This window comes from Leuresthes tenuis, unplaced genomic scaffold (genome assembly GCF_036924035.1).
Source record: "Leuresthes tenuis unplaced genomic scaffold, fLeuTen1.0.hap1 SCAF_14, whole genome shotgun sequence".
Taxonomy (NCBI): Eukaryota; Metazoa; Chordata; class Actinopteri; order Atheriniformes; family Atherinopsidae; genus Leuresthes; species Leuresthes tenuis.
Window position 1 is genome coordinate 10572758 of NW_027325368.1, and position 23298 is coordinate 10596055.

The 23298-nt window shown below is 40.1% G+C and overlaps 1 protein-coding gene across 3 annotated transcripts; it reads right to left on the minus strand.

The window, feature by feature from the left end:
* Positions 1-890: 890 nt before the first annotated feature.
* Positions 891-21921, minus strand: lpin2 (lipin 2). Of its 3 annotated transcripts, none has more exons than XM_072363712.1 (20): positions 21639-21921; positions 16298-16498; positions 13279-13374; positions 12453-12802; positions 12256-12360; positions 12029-12155; positions 11614-11947; positions 11432-11531; positions 11080-11267; positions 10132-10225; positions 9978-10047; positions 9790-9882; positions 9572-9654; positions 9119-9266; positions 7963-8111; positions 6510-6596; positions 5947-6099; positions 4637-4751; positions 3826-3929; positions 891-3512 (listed from the first exon to the last, which is right to left on the minus strand). In XM_072363712.1, the coding sequence occupies exons 2-20, from the start codon at positions 16487-16489 to the stop codon at positions 3368-3370; spliced, it is 2733 nt and encodes a 910-aa protein (XP_072219813.1). In that variant the 5' UTR covers positions 16490-16498; positions 21639-21921; the 3' UTR covers positions 891-3367. The 3 variants fall into 3 exon arrangements, with proteins under 3 accessions (XP_072219813.1, XP_072219812.1, XP_072219811.1); XM_072363711.1 differs by lacking the exon at positions 21639-21921 and adding an exon at positions 18387-19046 and having other exon boundaries at positions 12453-12799; XM_072363710.1 differs by lacking the exon at positions 21639-21921 and adding an exon at positions 18387-19043.
* Between the last annotated feature and the right edge of the window lie 1377 nt (positions 21922-23298).

A 23298-nucleotide genomic window follows, 5' to 3' on the forward strand; every position in this document is an offset into this window, starting at 1 on the left:
GTAAGACCTTTGCAAAAGATACCTAAGTGCGAGGGACAGGGCTTTCTATCTAATATATTTGATTATCAAGCTGATGTTCTAAAAATCTATTTTGAATGTATGCATTTGTAAATTAACATTAAAATGTAGAAAAATACAGCTTCTCAAAAGCTCAGTATACAGTACAGTTATCTATCAGTGGAATATATTATTCATCAGGAAATAAACCGTGATAAAACACCTTCACAACATGAACTCACTTGCTCTGTGTAGACATAAATCCAAGAAAAAATGCAGATGATTGATTTTATACAGAAAAGATTGTGTAAAAAAAAAAAACAACAAATAAAGATTTTCACTACTGTCAAAACTTGTCTGGGTTCAGAAGCTGCGCTGAGAAAGACGTGGTTGGACGGCAAAAAGCCCCATTTGAGTCATGACATAAAGTGGGTGTGGACGCAAAATAAATTTCCCTTCTCACTCCTGAGACTTTGCAATTTTCCAAAGGCAAACTGTAAGAACTATTTAGCCAGAGTTTGGCCTTCCGCTCAAAAAGAGAAAAACCCTGAATGTCCTGAATTACTGTTCTATAAATCTTTGATGTTTGTAATGTTCAGTAAAAAAAACCAAAATAAAAAACAGCTGGAATTCAGAACAACCTCGGGGACTTGCACTGCAATTACCTCATTAATGTTTTGTTCCTTGAAAATAAACACCAGGGTACAAGCATCTCCATTCGCCTGTGGTTACGGTTGAGCTTTTTGACTGACTCGGTCGGGAGGAAAGAAAAGCAAAGCATAAACAATGTATTCAGTTAGAAATTTAATACAAATAGGATCACAAGCCACATTTTGTCAGCATCATTAGGCCTGTTTTTCTTTTTTTTTCTTTTTTTTTTTTTTTACAAGGGATTTTGTTCTTTAAACATACTTTTAAACCACATCTCTATACAAATCAAACACAGCATAAATTGAAGTTGTTTCTGTTGGTCAGACACAATCAAACAGCGAGCGTTACATCCAAAGAAAACAGTCCCACGAAACGTCATAAACATTTATAACAACAAACAAAAAGGCATTTAGACAGATAAATGTGAAGATCAGCATATATACGGGATCATTTTCCACAGCAGTTGAGCGAGAGCGCAAACATTATATACCACCTATCCCAGGATCATGGGTGCAGTGTGATTCTTTCACACAAGATGCTTTACTTTCATAGAAAGAATGGAATTCCTTGTTAATTGTAAGATAAACCTATGTGACGTCACCAAAGTATAGAGAAGAAACAAAAGAATCAAAGCAAAACAAACATCTTAAACCACAAAGCATCACATCTTCAGAGCAGATGCAGCAACACTTCCTATGCAACTAAAAGTGACTGGATGTAGCCGTCGTCATACATTGTGCTTTTTTTTTTTCTTATCAACTGGTTTTACTTTCCTCTTGCTCTTTCAGTCATCTTTAACACATCTTATCATCTCACACTGGTGAGGGAGATGTGATCCCCATCAGTGAATAATTTCTTCAATCATACATAAATGCCAGAGTGCTTCTAAACACTTCCTGGATAGACTTATTTCCTGTTTATTTCTAAACAAGGATGAATCTCTCTTCCTCTGGTCACCAGAGACATAGGACAAGTAATTTCCTTCTCTAACAAAAACATGCACACACACACACACACACACACATTCTGACAATGGGGGGTAGATTCATGTCTTTTCAGTGCCCCAAATAAAATTGTAGTTTTTCATCCTTTTCATAATTACTCATAGGGACATATTTCAGTTAAAACTGATGTACTATAAAGGTAAAACTGAAATCTTTCATCCTGCAATAATTGCATACTCTGGTCAAGTGTATTTTAACCAACAGCGAAGTGCATGTGGGTGAGAGGCGTGCTGAGTTGTAAGTCTGCATCTCAGGGTGCAGCTTAGACAAAGTGCTTCAGACAAGTCTTGGTAAATCCACTGAGGGAACATAAGTGAGGGGTGCAAGATACTGCCACCCCAACAGCAGCAGCACTCAGTGATTAGGTATGTGCCCACAAACACACATACTTACATCATCCTATGGTCTTCCAGATCCTTCATTTTTAAGCTCCTTTCAGATCTGCTTATTTCCACTGTTGCAACTCAAGCGTCAATCTCTTGTATTTACACACATCTTAATGCCAATGCTGTGGATTCTGAGGTTCTCTCGGGTATGCGTATGTGCCTTTAATGTTGAAAGTTTCCCTTTCAAACAAGGAAAACAGGTTGCGGCGGCAAACATGACTAAAGAGAGATTGTACAATGCCTAGCAGGTAACGTTAAGTGCATGTTAATCTGTGACCACTCATACAAAACTCCAGCTTCCTTGTAACACTGGTGATAATTCTTGTTTTTTTTCCTGGCAATCAAAGGTATCACGACAGAAATCAATAACTTAAACATATCAATTAGAATAAATAAGGACCGCATTGTTAACAGAACACACTTCCTTTGTAGAGCTTGTACAACAGAATTAATATCCTAAAACAACGGTGAGACAATAAACCACGAAGCTGCTTAGTTTCATCTGCAATCGTCACATACTTTGCATTTCCCACAAATGATCTTGAATATTAACAATATCAAACATGATCTGTTGAGTACAAAGTTAAAAAAAAAACTCTTAATTAATTCCACCAGCAGTGATGTAAGCCAGGAGTGTCAGAAAAACGGAACACCTAAAGGAGATTTCCTGAAAACTGACATCTGCACCTTCATGCTTGGTGTAATCTGCCAACCACTATGAACATTCATCTTTTTTTTTTTTAAAGAACTAAATACAGCCTCTGGATAGATACTTGTGTCTTGGTGTTAATTGCCTCTCTGGTTTTAATCTACCGTGCCTTTTTTCATTTTAAACATTACATTTCTCGTCTTCGGTGTGTTCAAAACTGTATAAAATGTGATTCAAGAAAACATCTGCTCAGATCAGAATCTAGTGCATCGTGTGAAGCTTCTCTTTTTCCCCTGATGGCTGATGTAATAATCTTGTTTGTTACAGAGTTACAGAGAGAAAAGATATGCCTTCAATCTCTGTACTACGGAGTGGTTGCTAGGGTGGAAGCCTTCACAGCCTGGCATTAGTTGGCGATTAGACTACTGTCCTAAAGGAATGAACTTTCATAGCATTATTGTTTGATGTACCGTATTGCTGATAATCCCTCTTCATTTCCATGTCAATACAGTTCACCAATTTTTTGTATTTATGGTTCTAACCCTGTTTCTAGATGAGACTCGCTGCAGAGTTGTGTGTGCCTAAGTGCAATAGTCTCCAGTCCATTTGTTAAAGAGACGCATTCAAGTGCACAGTCCGTTCCTACATGAATGTATACCTGGGTAACCATATGTGCAGAATCAAAGCAGCTCGTCGGGGTTGATCTGTGGTATTGGTTGTCTCCAATAACAGAAGGAGCTGTACTCTGGCATCACAAAGGCCTCATTCTGCTCTTTACTCAGCAAAGGGAACACATGCTCCACCAGCTCACTGAGTCTGCCATACCTGCGGAGGAAAGGATCACACCAGAGAGGCAGAAAGAGAGATAAAAAAGGTGATCGATTGAAAGGATTATGGTAAGATGAGTACAAAACCTGGAACAAATATGCTGTATTTCAAACTAGTTAATGATCTCGGAAGAACAGAGTTCATAAAATTTTTATTTATTAAATTACAGGGATCAAACCCTCAGGTTTTCCTGTAGAGCTTTTCTGCAGGAAAACCCAGAAAAATGTGCAAAAAGATGCTAAATTATTCCTTTTATCCGAGATTACATACTGTGATGGCTATGAGTACACCCTATTCAACGAGTACTTACGAGGACTTGTTGCCCTTGGTCTGCTCCTGGATCAGCTCTCCCTTAGGGTTAACTGTGAAGATCCTACATAGTGGAACGCCAACTTCCTTATAGGCAAAAGCATCCTGAGCAGAGACAATAACAAAAGGCTTAATGTAGCCAATAATCCTAAAACATAAGTCTAAATTGATGTTTTCAAATTGTATTAATTAGGGACTGTGGTTTCCATTCCTGTAATTTGGAAACACATGCATTTCTTTTTTCAATTCTTTCTCTTAAAGAGAATATAAAAAAACGACAGACCGAGCCTTTATGAGTGACCTGAGACACACTTTGATGATATAATGCTCAGAAAGTAGCTTCTCATTCATAATGCACATCAGTGCTGATAACAATAACCACAGATTTCCTGTTTGTGTTTCACCTACTTCGTGCAATGGCAATATTTTTTAAGGAGAGCAGGGAGGAGTAAGTATTTTTGTCTGTTTTGTTCTCTTTGGTGAGCGAGAAATTCGGACAGACAAGAGTTTTTATGACTGCTTCGTGTGGGTGTCGATGTGTTTATACAGCTGAGGATGGGATGCTGTGACTTGAACTCGCCTCCACAGATGAAGTCACATGGGTTCACACTGGAACGGTGACCTCAGCTCGGGGTCAGCCCAGTACTGATTTCACATGCTGGTGTCTGCTAAATGACAGCCAAAGTGCCATCGGTGACCTAATACACACCATGACCGCATCGCCTTCTGGATAATGCAGCTCCACTTACATGTAGAAAAACAAGGACTTTAATGTCTAGTCGTTTGACATCTTCAAACATGCATTAACTCACATTAGCTCTATTCCCAAAGGCGGCATAAAATGGCTGCTTGTTATGCTGGAACAGGTTCTTGATGTCTGTGAGGCATTCAATCTTGAAGATCTCTGGTTTCTTCTCAATGACCTCCCTGAAACAAACAGACACTTCCATTAGAGCAGCACATCTTCATGGCCTGTCAACAAATCAAGTCCCAGTTACAAGTAACTTGCCCAAAGTGTTTACTTTTACTCTTTCAGAATTCCCTTTCATTTAGATTCTACTTTGTTTCTTTGGTTACCCAATTTATAAATCCTAGGGATGTCGGAGAGAAATACCAACCCTCAAATATCAATCTAAAAATCATCCCTTAAGTCAGAAAGAGTTCAGATACCAGAAGAGTAGAGCTGGTTGTCTAGCAAGAAAATAAAATTTAGAGAATAACTTACAAAAAACAGCAATTAAACTGCATTTCACCCAAAACAGAACCCAAAGTCTTGTACACTGCTGTATTATAAATGATGTATAGGTGTCGAGGTCAAAAAAGGAAAAAAGATCCCCACTGCTATGATAAATGATTGAAAATACAGCAAAGCAGCAGTTAACAAAAGTACAGCCACAAAGCTCCTGTTACTTCTGCTGCAGAGCTGAGAGAAACACCAGGATTTCTGTTGGGATTTAGATATTTGGTATAAGATCTGTGTGTCATAATAAGTTTTTTTCTTTGTTGAATGCATATTTAAAGTACAGCGTAGGAGTTGGGCTAAATAACTTAGAAATGCCCACAAGCTACTGAAAAATGCGAACAGCAACAACGTAATAGGGGATAAACTGTTTAAACAATCAATACTTGCTAACAATTTCTTAGAATAAATGTTGCAAAGCTCAATATAACGCAAACACTACATCGCTTAGAACCTTGGAGTAAATCTTGTTAACCAAAATTCAGAACTATTTCTGCATCTGTTTGCAGCTAAATGATGCAGTGAATACAATAGTAATTTTAATTTTTCACTTCTTTTCTTTTCCCAAATAATTTAAAAACTTGCTCAAATATTTCTCACGACTCGCACGCAAACTAATAACTCGAGTTAGAAACTGGTGAGCAGGGTTTTATGTCTAAACACGTTAGAGAAAAGGCGTATTATGCATAAGAATGTAGAGTGAGGGGGATTTTGAGTCTGAAAATGATTAACATGAAATAATAATAACAATAAAAGTGAAAATAACTATGCAGGCAAAAGTTATTTGAGTTTGAAATTCAGATCAAAGGATGAGGAGGATTTAATGTGCATAATGAACTTCATGACAATAATGGTGATAGACATTAGCACGTGTTACCGTACCTGTGGAATGCAGAGAAGAGGCTGCTGGGGGAAAGCATGAGAGGACCCCGTGGCAGGATGGTGCCGCCATCATTGACCCACTGCAGGTAACCTCTTGTCATGTCTGCCATGCCAATGGCCCGAGCTGAACAGTACAAGAACTTGTAGCCATTCCTGCCAATGAAGAGAGCAGTGCTCATGAATGTTTATACCGCTACACATCATCAGCAACGTTTAGCACTGCTAGCATAGTTGCAGAGGGAAGATTCTACTTGCTACTGTTGCCTATTCTCTTTGTGGCTCCACCTGTGTGGAAATAATTTCTATTCTTTGATACTAAAGCATGAAAGACATGACCAGGAGATTAAAAGCTTAAGAAATAAAATCCAGTCATTGACGCTTTTAGGTTTGCAATTATCCCATTAGACCTGCTGAGTCATTCACCTCAGAGCACATCACGCAAACACGGAGAGGAAATATCAAATCCAGGAAAAGCCAACTGGAAATCAAACCCGGGAGACTCTTGACCACTGAACAGCAACTCTTTCTTCCTCTGTGATTAGTCAGTGTTGTTGTGTACTTACTCAGCAACAGAATGGTACAGCTTGGCAATGCCCTGGTGGGTCCAGTCTTTACCCAACTGTGGAAGGATCTGTCCAAACACATCTGACCTAAAGCAAACATAAATAATACTGACATGTAAAACGCAGCAGATGTAGGAGTCAGAGAATCGGTGGCAGAATGTTTGAGAGAGAAAATACAGCAGATAAAGACCATTCATAGAAGGTTAAATAAAGCACCCTGACTTTTATCGTTCTATCATAAATATAGAAAATTGTGGGCTGTTCTCTGCTAATGAGGATCACTGCCCCATAGGGGAGTCACTGTCTCACCCTTCGCGTATTACTGCGGGTTCCTCCAGACTAAAATGTAAATGGGCTCATTATAATCCCTGTGCTCTTCACCCTGTTATTCAAAGAGTGACACGTCACACGTTGGCCTGAAGGGTCACGCAGATAATAAGCTGCAGTCGATCGGGACCTGTTTGATGTTGAACCCCACAGGGTGGACTCTGGAACAGTCGCAGACATCGGTTTTGTTACAAAAGAGTCTAACTGGCGTTAAGGTGACTTCACAGCTTTGTATAAATAGAACTGCACGATGGTCTTGATAATTACAGTTAAAAAGAGGACATGACTTTGTCCGCGGCAAAACGTGCGTCTTTTAAATCTTACTTCAACTGCTCCAATATCTGCACTACTGTAGAGCAGCATTCATTCACCTGCTGTAATCACACCAGCAACAGTAACAGACAACAGGAACTCTGATTAACGCACCAGCCAATAATTGGGCAGCTACTTTGCCATTTTTGGGCTTCCACTGATTAAACAAACGGAAAAAATAAACGGACACATCTTTTGAATCTGAATCCTTGCCTGTGTGGCTTCTATGGATATAAATGCTTCATCTCTTTGGGCATCTAATGAGGTTTATCTATTTGATTTTTCAATAGAATTATTCACAGCTGACTGGGCAGAACAAAATTACTTCAGCAAACACATAATTGAGAGACAAGTTTTGAATAAACTATTTAAAAGCAACTACTTAGAATACAGTGAAACAGAAGCCATCTCGCTAATGCAAGAGTTGCCTCCATTTCTGTATAATGGATGTTTACAGAACATGATCCAAGATAAGTGCGCTATCAGTGCTTTTACCGATTCCAAATTAGATCTACATTTTACAGCGAAAGAGTCTTAAAAGAGATGGTTATGAATGACAGCTTAGAATAATATTCAGTTATATAAGATTACATCTAAGGGAAAGCACCCAAGCAAATGTGCATACACTCATGGAGAAGAAACTAAGAATAATGTATAGGTGTCAACGATGTCAGAGGATTTTCTTTGATGTATGGTATCACTGACAATAAGCAAGTTTCATAAAGAACAGGTTTTGTATAAACTGCCATCATAATTCAGTGTAACTACACAACTTGGAGGGGTTATGAAACCATTTTTCCCTCTTAGCACATACTTGGTAATGGTGCCATCAATGTCAGAGATGATGACTTTGTCATCCCAGTTCCAGAGGTAGATGGTCCCCTCACAGCGGCATGTGCCCTGGTACTGGGTGGTGATGCTGAATGTGACATCATTTGGCCCATTTTTCAGCTTCAGACTAGCCTGGAAACACAGGGAAAACTGTGAAAGGCATGTAAAGAAACAGTCCATTTCATTCACTCCGGGTAGTCCAACACCACAAAATGACTTGTTTTGCCAGTGCACAATGAACATCTATAGGTCTTTAGAGCCCCCTATTGACTGTTAAGTGGAGCAAAAACGATAAATGCCATAACCAGCCAGCAGAGGGAGCTCTGAACTACCTAATACAAAAATTAAAATCTCAGTGAATACAATCACCAAGAGTGTGATCTGATAAATCCTGTACTGTAACAACAACATAAAGTCATTTTAAGACTAATATACAACTGAAAAAATCACATAATATACAATCAAAATGAGTAAACATATTAGTTTTAAAGTCAAACAAACTTAAACTTTATTTAATTATATAGCACCTTTCATGCAGAACATGCAACTCAAAGCGCTTCACAGAGCAAGAGAGAAGAGAAGTACACAACAATAGTAAAAAACTACAACAACAAAAATAAGACACACATTAAAACCTATAAGGAGAATAAACACAGAGGGTGAAAAATTAAAGGAAAAGAGGGCAAGGCAGTGAATGGTGGGGCACCTTACGTAAAAGCTAGGCTAAAAAGATGTGACTTAAGCTTTCTTTTAAAAATATCTACAGAGGTACAGTCCCTCAGATCCACGGGAAGACTGTTCCAGAGAAGGGGACCACAGTGGCTAAAGGTGGATTCCCCATATTTTTTTGTGGAGGTTCTTGGCACGACAAGGAGCCCAGCTGTTGAGGATCTGAGGGGCCTGCTTGGTTCATACCTCAGTAGTGTATCAGAGAGATAGGTCGGTGCCAGGCCATTCAGTGATTTAAAAACCAGTAAGAGAATCTTAAAATCCGTTTTAAAGCTAATGGGCAACCAATGCAAGGATTTTAAAATGGGAGTTATGTGTGCCCTCTGTCTGCTCTTTGTCAGGGCTGCAGGCAAAGAACTAAATTGTTAATGGGACCGAGGTCGTGTGGGGAAACAAACAAGAGCTCTTACTATCTGATCAGAGGAAAGACGCAGTGACTTCCTGTAAGCGTGTGGGCTGGGGTGGTGCGGAACATCTCCTGTTTGCAGTCTCTCTTGACAGGACACGGCACTCACTTCCTTGGCTTCTTCATCACTGGAAGTGTCTCCTGCTTTAGGCCTACAGAGTAACAGCAGTGACACTTATATACTCGGTACAATTTGTTGCAATGTGAAATTACCAGCATGTGTGCTAAAACTTTAGAATGCCTCAGTTTTATTTTCTCAAACATTTCTCACATGAAACTGCTTACATCCATCATACAATATCACTTAATATCAACACAACATTCACAATCTGCCTTGCTACCTTTAAAAAAAGAAAAAAATGTGTCATCATAATCATAGAACTAATTATGTACGTTGCTTTTCTAAATTACTGAATAATTTGATGGTACAAAGCAGTTAACACTTGGTATCACATACGGTAATGCCAGCTTCTCCTGAGATATGGAGGGTCCTTCCTCTGCCAAATTAGCCTCCTCCTTGGTTTCCAGCTTAGTCTCTGACTGGAAAAATCACACTTAATTAGAACAATTAAAAGATAACATGTAAAACCACAACAAAATGATGCACCCATAAAACTGAAACTGATAGCAGTTACTTTTGTTTTGATTTCAGCACTTCTGATAACACACACAGACCTGTTTGATTGTACTATCCGCCCTCTTTCGCCAGAACCACCAGCGGCCTGACTTCTTTGGCATCTTCTCCTTTACCCAGGCCTCCTCTGTAGCCTAACGTAAAACAACAGGACAAACGCCATTAACAAAGAGCTTGCTGGCAATTTCACGATGATCATAAAGTGGGGAAGAAAAAAAAAAAAAAAGACCTTTGGTAAATTTTTCTGAAACGCTTGTAGACTTAGAATCAAGGGTGCAGCTAATGTCCAGTTATAATATCTGAGGGGACAAACACTGGTTAAAACACAATAAAGGCCTGACACGTAAAACACAATTTTGCCTGAAATAAAAAGGCGTACAAACCTATTTCCTATCTTTACCACCAGGTTGGGGTTATCTATAATTGCTGGATTTTCAGCAAATTCATGATACGTGAGAATGTGCTCCATGAATCTTTCTGCAAACACACAGAGGAGAAGGAGAGTAATTAAAGACAGCAGATAAAAAGGTCAATAACAGTAAGCCATAACATCTTACTACACAAACTGGTTGAAACCCTTTTTACTCCTTCAGTCTAAGCCTAAATGACACCCTGCTGTGGGTCAAAAATGACACCCTCATCTGTTGTACTGAAGCACACATTTGTTGAGAATATAACAATACTGATGGAAAATTCCATTACAGGTGGAGGATTCCTATCGGTGGAAGATGACGAGGTCGATCAAACAGTAAACACAAAGATCACAGACATCAACTTACTCATCACATAGTGTCAGGCATGGAAGCCACATTAATTTAGGGTTCATAAAAACAAAGCCACCTAAGGCTGAAGTCATTAAACGCATATTTCCAAAACAACTTCCTTCAGGCCAGTTTCTAGAGTTGCATAAATTCCACAAATCGTCAATGAGGAAGTTGACAGTTGCTTCAGCAGTGTTTTGCAACTGCATATCCCACACTGCCTGTGCTGATGCTGTTTTGAGTGCTGTTGTGTTTTTTTCAGGGATCATTTAGTTTGTCCAACATATGCTAAACCACAAGGACACAGGAAATAGGAACTTCCTCCCGATATGAGGATGACTGAATGATTTAGTATTTACTGTATCAATGCAATGTCCATAATATTTTTTAACAATGGGTATTTTTCCCATTGACTCGGTTAGGAGGGCTTGTATACTAAAGCACATCAGAGTTTTAAGGTCATCCAATACATTAACACAAAGAAACTGATGTTTCTGTATTAAAGAGCCTCTACCAACAATATCTGGAGGCCTTATGAGAACACTTCAGGCTGCATTTGTTTTCATGTACCTTTGGATATTTCAGCATTTTCTGTGAGACCTCCACACAGAGAAAGGGTGACATCCGGCAGATCACTGGCTGAGTCAGAAAGACATTCTGTCCCGCTGTCAGCAGCCGCACTACCCACCGACTGAGGAGACTGTGAACCAGAAAGCATCTCCGAGTCCATCCAATGCTTTGTCGCTGCCTCGGTCTCACTGGTGTAACAAAAGTAAAGGAAAAAAAAAAAGACACTTGTCTTCAATGCTTTCAGTGCTATTTCTGAAAAGCAATATTAATAATTCACATGTTCAGGTTTAAAATAGAGCACATTTATTATTAAAACAGGTCAAGAAATTAGGTGCCTCTTGCATAAGCGAACCTCTTAGGAAAATATCTCGCAGCCACATCGGGTTCAAGTACATTCAGGTCATCAAGGTAGATATCTTCAGGACCCTGATGCTGACTCCTCTTTGGGACTCCTGCAACCAGCAACAGAAATATTCATTCATTTATGTATCATTTTAACCAATGTTAATTCAAATCAACGGCCACCTGACATACCTTTCTTCTTAGAGGGTGAATCACTCAGTTGGTTGTTTGCTGGGGTGGAGGTTGCCATGTTGGACGGCAGGACATCGATGGGCTCTGTGGGGGTCATCGGACTAACAGAGGTTATGCTGCTGACAGATGATAGTGGATCATCGGATGTTACAGGGGTAACAGGGGTACGTGGCTCCGGCTTGACTATGGTACACACTGAGGGGGCACCATGATCCTTTTCTGTCTCAGTTTCATTCTCCATGGCCTCTGAGCTGAGAATGACGCGAAAGTGGGTGCTCTCTGATGGGGTGATGGTTACGGTTTTCAGTGGTTCTAGTTTTTCTTTCTTGGTGACCTGGACATTAGATAGCAGAAGTTAGCATGACAATGAGCATCCTGACAGCTGCTTTGAATTTTTCTGGAACAAAGTGCTTACCCTGGTTGTTTCTGGAAACTCTCCCCAGGTCCACTGCATGTGGGACTCAGCTCTGAGCAAACTCTCTGAAGGCCTCATCACCAGTTCTGAATCACTCTTTGGGGAAAAGGCCTGAGACAACCCATGACTAAAGGATCAGACAGAGAAATTCAAACTGGCCGTTAGAAAAGGTTTTTTTACGATTATGCGACACCACTGCCATTGGCTCCATCTCCATAAATAAATACCTTTCACTTGCTGGCCATTCTCCATCAGACAATGGGTAATCAAAGTTATGTCTGACTGTAGGCAGTTTAGGGTCAATGTCACGAATTGTGGTAACTGAGGGTGACCTAAATTCAGGGTGCAAAGGACAGATAACAGTTAATACAACTCTAAAACAACCACAAAAACAACAAAAAAAGGGCTGAAAATCTGAACCAACCTTGAGACATGTGTCCCAGCTTCCTCATCAGAGCTCAGGTCCATCTCAAAGATCTCATCATTTTGCCCAGAGCTGGACATAGCAGCAGTAGAAGCAGCAACTGCGTTTCCAGTAGTGACTGAAATTGGTGGGGTCAGTTCCTCTCTACGGGGGTCTCCTTTGTGCTTCTTTCTCCGTCTTTTCTTCTTTTTTGTGACCATGGTGCTGGGAGCAGGAGGCCCAGGACGATCTTCTGGGTCAGCGGGGTCATCTTCAAGATCTTGTGGTGCCCTGTGCTCCACCTCTGAGATCCAGAACAGATGACTCTCAGTGGGAATTGGGGAGGTGGCCAGGTGGGCAGGGACAATCTGCTAAAGTAAGAATACAGGGACATAGAGTTAAGATGTGCTAAAACAAGAGCAAGCCAAAGAGGCACGCTTCATCCTCTGTAAATGTAGTGACTCTAGTCCAATAAAACAGGGTCACCCACAATAAAAGCTCTGGCAGCTTGTGCTTGTGAACTGTCAAATACAGGAACCCAACAACAGTGGGGAATGGATTCCCTCACACAAACCTAAGACAATAAGTTTCAGTGGTGTGTACAAAAGCAATTTTAAACAGGTTTATACTTCTCAAACACATTCTGTGAGCATTCGACTGTGCTGAAATATAAGAGACATGACGTCTCTGCTCAAGAGAAAACAAGCAGGAAACCTGAAGATGCTGTGAACCCAACAATAATTTAAAGTCTATATGCTTCACAAAGTAAACCTTATGTTATTCACTGTAAATAGTTTAATTTCACTTATACAAATAGCAGCTGAATCTGTGCAGGTCATTTGCTCACATTCTGCTGCTCAGTTTCCTGGACAAAAAAGGCCTCCCCATTGTCACCGAGCTTCATATGAAGGTCCACAGGCTCTCCATTCACTTCAATGTCGATCTGGAAAAAATTGACAGAAGATACAGATCTTTGAGGAAACATGACAACTGAGGGCTGGGTTTTAGCTCGCTATATTAGCACAGGCAATGTGGAGCAGAGGTTAAGAGCAGCGCACTAGTGGCCTGAGGGTTGCCAGAGGCCAAATACTGTGCCAGCATTTCCTCTTCTCTCTGGGATTCCACGATCCTTGCTAAAAAATAAGCATAATAGCCTAAAACTTGACTAAAGGTACACGAACATTCAAAATGTTCATTTGTTCTGATCCATATATGAGATGTTTCTGCGTGTGGCATTTCTTAAAGTCTTTGTGCGCTGTTTTGAGTTGCCACTCATTCAGTGGAAGGGTCTGCTTTAGAGATTTGCTCGTTTGAACACAAGAGGAAAAATTGGCAGCCAACTCCATTAAGTCCTTTATGTAGGAAAATCATGAGGACGCTGAAAATGGCTTTGGCAACAATATGCCTGCCTCTTTATCATACATCTATATGAATCCCATCGCAATGGATTTATTTAGACCCCTGGCAGGCTTGTGCAGCCCAGTTTTTCTCCTCTTAGAAATCCTAATCAGCATATGAGTCTTCTGGGATTTCATTATGTGGAGACGTCATAAGAACAAAGCCATTCAAGTTGGCCAGGAAAACCCCAGAGGACTGGAGCCCATTCAGAAACTTGACACCACAAAATGAATAAAAAATTTAAAAAAACAGCTCACGTCTGGCAGAGACTACAGAAGTGCTCTGCAACCTGAAACTAAATCAATTTCAATTTGCAACCGATGTCCTCCAGAATAATCTGTTTTATTCCTCTTATGTGATTTATCTTGTTCTATCTTTCTATTTGTTGTGCTCTTTATTGCAGGTGTGGTTTTTCTTTTATGTCAAGATGTAATAACCCCCACCCCCCCGCCCTCAGGGTTGCTATGGGGAACTTTTGTTGTGGTGGCTGAGGATTTCAAGGCCCAACTAATAAGGACACAGAATAAACGAGGGTCCTCTTCATCCATTCAAGTCAGGTTGCATTCACATGAGGTTCTGAGTCATGAAGCCAAGATCATATTTAATCACTGGATAATCATTGCACCAACTGTACCTGCAGATCCTCAACCTGCAGGCATTCAGCAATGACTACTCTGTAAAGCAGTTGTCCTGAATGCATGTTTTTTCTTTTGGGATCCAAAAAAATGGTCAAGTTAAACGGGGGAGACATGTATAACTGTTACACAACAGCCCTTTTTGAGACCGTGTTCACATTTCTTCCCCCTCCCACACATCCAAGTTGTAGAGTTGTTGCCGTGGAAACCACTCATTCATTCCTACCCTCAAAATCCATCAGCATTCTGGGTAGGCAGTGAGACAGTGTCAGTCCACCAAAAAAATCATTATCCACTCTGTTTCACCAGAAAGTAAAAGAGCTTGTTTCAATCCTGAATACTACATAGTCATCTTGAGAATCGATGTCAGGACAAGCTCAACATTAATGCTGGTGTTCTTCTTGTAAATCTTAATCCAAGCGGATATACTCAAGCAAACTCATGACCAAAAGATTCCATCACTGGACTTGAATTGCATACAAATCTTTACTCATAACATGCAGCTCTACGTCTCCTTACAGCTACTGGAGCACAATGACCTCCTGCTGTCCCCACCCCATCAATTAGTCCAGTGGTAACATGCTACAAAAATACTGTTTTCTCAAGAGAGAAGTGAGCACTTAAAATAGCACAACTGTTCTTCAGCCATAATTAATTGGACTGCCTCACACACAAGAGTATATATAGTAACAGCTATTCTTATCCAAGGACAAAAACCCAGACTATCACACCTTTGTTCACAAAACAGAAAATTTCCCTCTGTGAGTCATAGTCTGCGATCTCCATTCTCAATATTTAGCAATTATTCGCATCAGAGCTGTGGTATCACGTTTTTTTTTTGAGCTGAGTGCCAATAAATTTTATTGAATGAAAAGTAAGTATGACTGTAGCTTGGGGGAAATTTGCACTTAAAAGGAGATTTCACATGCTGATACTGTTCTGAAAGAAATTGCTCAGACAAATAAATGGCATTTTTTAGGCTGCACTTAACCTAAAATATACTTCACTTTATTCATATCTTTGTGTGGAGTGTAAGGCAATGTATTTAATTTAGCACTGTACTTCAATAATACCGACAAGCCCACAATTCTTCCTGCAACTGTAACAGCCTCCAACTTTCTGTCTTCCCCCTTTTTTTTCCATTTTTGGATGGGGGGCTTGGTAATAATTTTAACAGACACATGTTCACATAACAGTAACAGCTATATTTAGGTAGAGTCTCATCTCCATTTTCTGTCTGCAGTAAACAAATCACTATGTTTCCGCAGTGTTCATCTTGCATCATGTCCTGCTTCCTGTGCACGCCACCCTGGCAGCATTATGGAATATTTCCATCTGTAAGAACAGAGCTCACTGAGAGAGTCTCCTGCTGTATGGGGATTTTTTTCTCTCATGTTCATGTGTGGCCTCAAACATTCAGGCATGGTATGTTAATGTGGACTTCATTCACTTGGTGTGTGGGTTTGCAGCGGTTTGGATAGTCTTATAAAGTATGGTTATTCAAGGGCATTAAAGAGCAGCAGACAAACCTAAAACTATGAAAATATAAATAAAAAAAAATATGTTAATCTAATCCAGCTCCATTACAAAGCTGAATGGAAATAATTCAAGAAATTATTAGACAACGATCACTGGCCCATCAAGTGATTGTAACACAGCAAATATCGAATAAATAGGAAAAACTTGTAAAAGGCTCAAAGAATATCATTACATTTTACAAGATCTTGGCGAACTTGATATATTCCTGCCTGGGATGCTGTTGGAAGAGCTGTCACAAATCTTTCTGTCCGTGCAGCTTCAGAATGCACAAAAACAAACCAAAAAAAAACTTACCACTTTCTCCTTCGAGCGCAGAACACCCAGCTTGCCGAAGCGCACGTGGAATGGTGAGCACTGGTAGGTGCCATCTCTCTGGCGGACAACCACAACATCAATACATCCCGACAATGTGGCCTGATTAATGCCCTTGTACAGTTCTTTGACGGTTACCAGAACCTGACCTGCCAGCTGGCCCACGTAGTTCATGGTGTCCGTCTGGATGGGGAAGAGAACAAATTAGTGGCTGAGTAAAAGGAAAAGACACAATGTCCAGAGGAATTTACTGTTTTGGCCCGTGGAAGTTGCAAAATTCCCCCCCCACGAGATTTCCTTTGAATGTTCACATTTGACAGGTTTGTCTTGTTTTAAATGTGCCCCTCCAGTCAGCCAGGTTGCCTTTTTTTTTGTCTTTTCCCTCACTGGCTGCCTGCCCCGTAGTGTCTTATCTCCTGACCTGCATACAGGCTGCCGAAGTGCCACCGTCATCCTCGTACTGGCTACTGTCCCACATGGGTAACATCCAAAGGTTAGAGAAGACCAAATGGCTAGGCCCAAACAATGAGACAACCTCATGAATAAATCTACTGACCTGTTGCAATGGAAGCAGATGGTGCCCTGTTTACATTTATAAGCCTCTGTTAGCCAACATCAAATAGAATACTCTGGCCATATTTTTTGGCTAAAACTACAGCTGCATGGAGGGTTCATTTTCTTAATTTCTCAAAACAATATTAGTCTATTGGGATTAACATTCTCTGAGGCTGTAAATGCATTCGCAAGAAATCTGTTGAGGCAACTAAATCACAGAGAAAACAACATTTAGGCCAAGGCTAAATGTACATAATCACCCCAACTGTTCTGCTTTCTTTGACTCTTCACTGAACCAGAGATTATGAGGCCATTTTTTCACAGTGAATGATTTTAGTTTGCTGGGGTCAGAGTCTGCTAAGTTGGGGCAGTAAACACATTCCACTCCTGACTTCATTGTGTTTTTACGTAACCTGAAATGCACTCATCTCAACTGATATTTTCTGCATATCACAATGAAAGCATGGGGGGCAGTGATGTCGGCAGAGGTACAGAACAGAGGCATTTGTGCAAGAGCGGCATCCTGGAATATGGTAAACTGGCCTGGTATTGTCAAACATCACTGAACTCAAATGAAATCAAAGCAAACAGACGATTGTAGACTTTTTTTTTTAATTCACCATCTCTCTGCTGGAATACCAGAGTCAATACTGTACCAAACTCTGTACCACCCTCTGAGCCTGACATTAAACTGCACTACTGTACAAAGATTCCCAACTGAGAAAGACCTCACTTAACAAAGAAAAGTACAAAAGCTTGTCTTATTTGCAAAAGGTCACCTGGAGTGTGAAGAAAGGTTTGGGTCATTGGTTTTATGGTTGATGAGACAAAAATGGAGCTGCTTGGGCACAGGAATGTGGAAGGAGAGGTCCAAAAACAAACCTTTTAGCTAATATAAGAGTCATTTGACTCCTATGAAGGTGAGTACATTCTGCAGCACTGATTACTGATGGCATTATTGATAAAAATGTAAAAATTAATATAATTCTCTCTATTTTCTTGATACCATAAAACTAAAACTGTGATGTCGTTGTCAAGCAAACAACATGAAAGCACATCTAACGCACAACTCTGCCCTCCTGGACTGACAGTGTTAACGCAAAGTGCAAACACACCCCGGCAGAAAAAATACAAAGTCCTCGCATCGTTAAAGGCCATAAAGCATTCAGGAATACTCCACATTATAGACATACAAAGGACCTGTAAGGAAAGGAAGCAGTATTCAGTTGTCTAAACGGCAGTCGCATGTGACAAACATGCTTCACCTGTTTGTAGCCACTGTCCTTTCTTCCAAACTGCGCCTGAACATGTTTGACTAGAGCACAACACAGGGATGCCAAGACTGAAAAAAGTACTCAATTTAGCTCTGAAAATGACTTTATCCATCTGTTTCTTTATGGTCAGGAGTAAATAAACTCAGCTTAGAAGCAACAATAAACCAAGAAACCTGCACAGCCAAACAATATTAAGCCCTCCATACTCATGGCTCAAGCTGTGACAGTTAGTTCTAACTCACCAGTGACCATGATGACCTCAAAGATGAAGACTCATCCTGTTCACTGTTGTCTGTATTGTCTTCTGTGTTGCTTCCCGGGAGCTCCCAGTTCCCCCAGGATCTCTGTCTCTTCATCACTTTACTTTAACCCGCTCAGGATACTCCACTGGGACTAATGATTTCTGCCCGCAGATTTCGACAATATTGTCTCTCTGCCATCCTGAATGCAAACTCAAACACAGGCCCACATAATCACCGTAGAATATCCCTCCCTGGGGTAAATAAAGATATGCTATCTGGAACCAATGGCGATTGTGAAACACAGTCATAAACTTTGCCATCCTTCCTCTGTGCTATTCTTTGCAGAATGTGGACTTCTACTCATCCAGTCAGCTGACATTGTACAAACATATTAGCCAATGGGAGGACATCTTGACAGTGGCAGTGTATCTCTGATAAGGGACAGCTATTTCCCGTGAACGTCTATGCAATGTTTTCTCCTGATAAGAGTAAAAACTCAGGGGGAAAAAAAAAAAACAAGCAGTACTCAGCATGGTGTTCTTGCACCGTCAAGTCACATGTACACTACAATCTTTGCTGTGTGTGCTTGTTATTGTACATCACTTATCAAAAAGGGGAGGAGGGGGTGGAAAGTCAACCTACAGGACATCAATGTACGAGACTTGTTGTTGTTGCTAATAACCAATGAACTGCCTGACATCCTGGACATGTGTTTTTCAAACAAATGTCTATAAATACCAAAGGCATAGTTATCAAGTGGATTATTGCACTTCTAAGGTCAACAAAAGTTGCTTATGTAAGCTGAAATAAATTACAAATCACTAACTGCAGTCAGGGCAATCTTTACAAACAAAACCTTTTTTTTGACACAGAGGTTTTTCTTGATCAGGCCTCCCGCATTCTCCTGGCTTGCTTAGCTCCAAAGTGATTGCCAAAGACAAAAATAATGCATGAGGCTCCTCCAGAAAGGGCCCCAGCCCGGCTGCGAAGTTCTTTGTAAACACAATCAAAGAAAACACACTAGCTGGCGGGGTTGAGAGTTGTGTGCTAACCTTGTGCTTGGACCTGCTCTGAGCCATGCATAAACACACAAATACTTTCCATTTAAAAAGATAGAGCACCTTTAGAGTGTAGAAAGATATACAAATAACGTGGCCACAACTGAATAGACTCAGTAAAAATGTAAAGTGTACACGCGTTAATATCATGATCTCCTTTTTTACTCTAACGACACAGTTAGAGTTTGTATCTGGAATCATCCGAAGCACATGTTGCTTTGACCTGGTGATAAAAGAACCAGCGCTGCGACTGTACTGGCAAACCAGTCCACACAAGGTTCACGTTGCACCATTTCAAGCATTAGATTACACTACACCGCACCGTAACCAGTCAACTCATTACTGCAGACCATGGCAACAACCTCAGAGAGACAGTGTTGACTTTCATTTTTTCCACATTCAGTGCCAAAAAGACCCAAACTCTGTTTACAGGAATAACAATCTACCGTAGTCTCTGATTTTCAGCGTTTACTGTCACTCCTAGCTGCGGCAAATATAGAGAGTCAAAAAGCAGAAATGGACAAAGTTTTGAGGTTAACTGTGACGTGTACAGATGAGGCCTCACACTGCGAGAAAGTGGAAGTCTAAAACACTGTCATGGGTTTCTTTTGTCTCTTAAAGGAGACACGTTGAAGCCCTTTCCCCAAAATTTAACACAACTCTGCCATGTCTCTTTAATGCATTTCTAAAGTTTAGCCACACAACACCCCAAATATTGTTTATCATGTCTACGAAACTACAGATTTCAACCCAGTATCAGCGTATCTACCTTTAACTTCGACTGAACTACAACTGCCTTCAACCTTTTCAGGAAGAGTTTGATGAGTGACAAAGAGAAGCAACAAATGAGAGTAGCATAGATTGCTACGCCTTGTTATCCATTATTTAAGAGGCTGGATTTATGTAATTGCGAAGATATGACTGCCAACCATACTGTATGCTCTTTTTATCATTTTTACATGGGTTCTTGATTCACTTGGGGCACGCAATTGCATGAATAATCAATTAAAAGATGGATTCTAAGTCTAAATGATGACTAAACGTTTGCCAGGTTATGCAATACGTAAAACAGATAATGGATTCATTAAAGGAAAGTTATTGCACCCCCTAACTTAAGCATTTGTATCAACTGAATCGATTATTTCAACATCTAACTAAAACAGGTTAAACGATGGCTGGACAAGTCCAATTTTACAGACTGACTTCCAGACAATTTACAGACTGCGTCCAATTCGGACTGTAAACCCCGTATTTGTGGAAAACTGGTTGTATATTTGTTGGAAACTTGACCTCATTGAGGAGCCTGGTTTAAACATGATATTATCCGAGAAAACATGGCAGACTGTGACTTCAGCGTCACTGGTGAAGTAACATGATCAGCGAGGCTCTGCTTAACATTGTGGATTAACGCTGAAATTTTCTTTTGAAAGTTACTTTGAGAAGTAGCAGGTTTAGGTTGATGGTGTTTTTCACTGCCACCCGCGGGCAGGTGTTTTGTTTGGTGAGGTGTCCTCACTGTTCACGAGCCACGACGTCATTACCTTCCTTCAGAGACGTCAATTCACACGAAACACAAGTTAGTTGCTCCAGTCAGTATGTATTAATCTAATCATTCAACATAGTTTTTAGAGCTTAAAATGCTTATTTCATTAGTTAAAATCTAAAACTCATTGTTACCCAAAACGTCACCGTTCATAAACCCGGTAAAAAATTGCGGAAATAAATGAACAGAAAACCAAAACTGAAAATACGATCGTTTGGAACAGCAGTGTTTTACCACGTAAGCCAATAATAGGTAAATTGAAAAACACAGACTGGTGAAAAAATGAATGGAGACGGGGCTCAGCTAGCTATTTCCCAGTCTGTTAACCCTCTGCTAGCTTCACTGTTATCGTTTGGTTTGGCTTACGTTACCGTTAATGGCAAACCGCGAATCCCCAACCAGCGACAGCCACACGCCCAGTGGCTAGTTTTGATGAAGAGTCGATATGATAATTGAATAATGTGTCGAATAAATATCCAATCTAATCATTGTGTTTCCGAGTCCAATTAATTCACTGTAGCTCAAAGAAATGTTAGCCAGCTTGCGCGCTAGCTAACATTAGCTTATGGTAGATGCAGAAATATATACATTAACAAAAAGCTGAAGACGAACATGAAGGATTGAAAATCCTTATTGGGCTTAGTCTTTTACCTGTCGGTTACCTCAGCTGGATGTTGCTGGTAAAGGACGTTGTAATGTCGTCAGTGAGTCCCCATATTCTCACTCGTGAAACTCCTCTAAAGCCTCCTGACGTGTCCCCTGCTTGGACCACCGTGACCGACTGGTGTGTAGTTGGCTGCACCGACGAGCTCAAGTTGATGGGACAGAGAGCCGCACAGTGGCGGCACACTCAGACAGCTGGTGCGACAGTCTAGTTTTCTCAGAGGTTTAGTTCTTTCAACACTCTGCTATATGTAAAAAGAACACACCGATAGTGAAATTGAAACACTTTCATCGAGCAACGTGGGACTTTGCCCTCAGCATTCCAGTCCTGAACAGAGAGACATGTCAAACAAATAACCCCTCCGCCATGTGATGTGTCACATAGTTTTGACTTATTTTGGCTTGTTTTGATTCTATTTGTTGACAACCTGTGTTTTTTTTGGTGGTTTATGTTTGTTTTATGTCTTTCTTTTTTTTTTGTATTTTCTTTATTGATCATGTTCCACCCTTTCATGGTCACTTTAAATTTATTTTGTCTCACTTTGTAGCTATTCTGTTTTTTTCTTGAGGTTATGTTGAATCTTTATAGCCAGTTTTTACACCTTTTGGTTACACTGAACTCTTGGTTATAGTGCTTTTGTCTAATTTCTGTCTTATCTTAGACATTTTGTGGTCAGTTTGCATCCCTTTTGTGCCTCATATTAGTTCTTGTACCTTCCTATTTAGTGTTGACTGGCGCTATCTAATGTTGACATTTTGCATCTTTGTGTGGTTCATTCGTGTGTTTGTGGTTATTCTGTATTCCATTTTGGTTGCAGTAGGTCTAGTTTTTGTTGTTTTGCATGCCTTTCTCTGTGTTTTTGTTTCTCTTTACTTGCTTCTCATTTTGGTTGATTGTGTCTCCTTTTGGAATAGATAACATCATGATATCTTTGGGATAAGACCAGGGGCCACCCATGCCCCTTAGGTTCTTTTGTCTGTCAGTGATGCTGTCTCCATAAAAAGCGAGTGTTCTGAGTAAGGCTTTTTTTCCTCCATGGATGTTCTCATTATCAGGATCTTGTTTAGAATCAAAAGGCAACTTCCGCAAAGCAGCTACAACTTTATTTCGAGGAGAGGCTTTAAGAGAAGCAACATGTTGAAGTTGTTGTCTACTTACTTTGTTTGCTCTACTATAACTGAAACATTCTTCTTCTTTCAGTGGAACTCTCTATCTTCAAACTCTCCAGTTTTAATTTTAGAAGATAGACTCTCTAAAGAATTCCAGTTATGCCTGTTCTACTTTCCATACAGCTTTGAAGTTTGTTAGAGATATCCTAAATAAACCAGTTTTGACTGCTGCGTGGCTTATCACACTCCCTCTACTTTACACATGATTACTGTTAATTATCCGTCTCACAAACGGCTGAGATGATTTATGTTCGTAGCTTGCATTACATTACATTACATTACATTAATAACAGACATGCAAGCAACACCATTTAGGTTTATTGGAAAGCTTGAAAGAGTTGAACCTGTGAAATATCTGGCGTTTCTCAAAAATTTATGAAAAAATGTTTTCTTTAATACTATTATGCACTTAATATATATATATATATATATTCTTTTACAGTTAGGGAAAAAAAACCTCAGAGTCAAAAGGTAAAAG

Coding starts and splice junctions, on each gene's coding strand:
- lpin2 (XM_072363710.1), bottom strand. CDS start 18,500: ATGAAGAGACAGAGATCCTGGGGGAACTGGGAGCTCCCGGGAAGCAAC. Junction 12,156..12,255: donor GAATGGCCAGCAAGTGAAAG/GTATTTATTTAT, acceptor CTGATCCTTTAG/TCATGGGTTGTCTCAGGCCT. Junction 6,597..7,962: donor ATTGATGGCACCATTACCAA/GTATGTGCTAAG, acceptor TGTTTGCTTTAG/GTCAGATGTGTTTGGACAGA.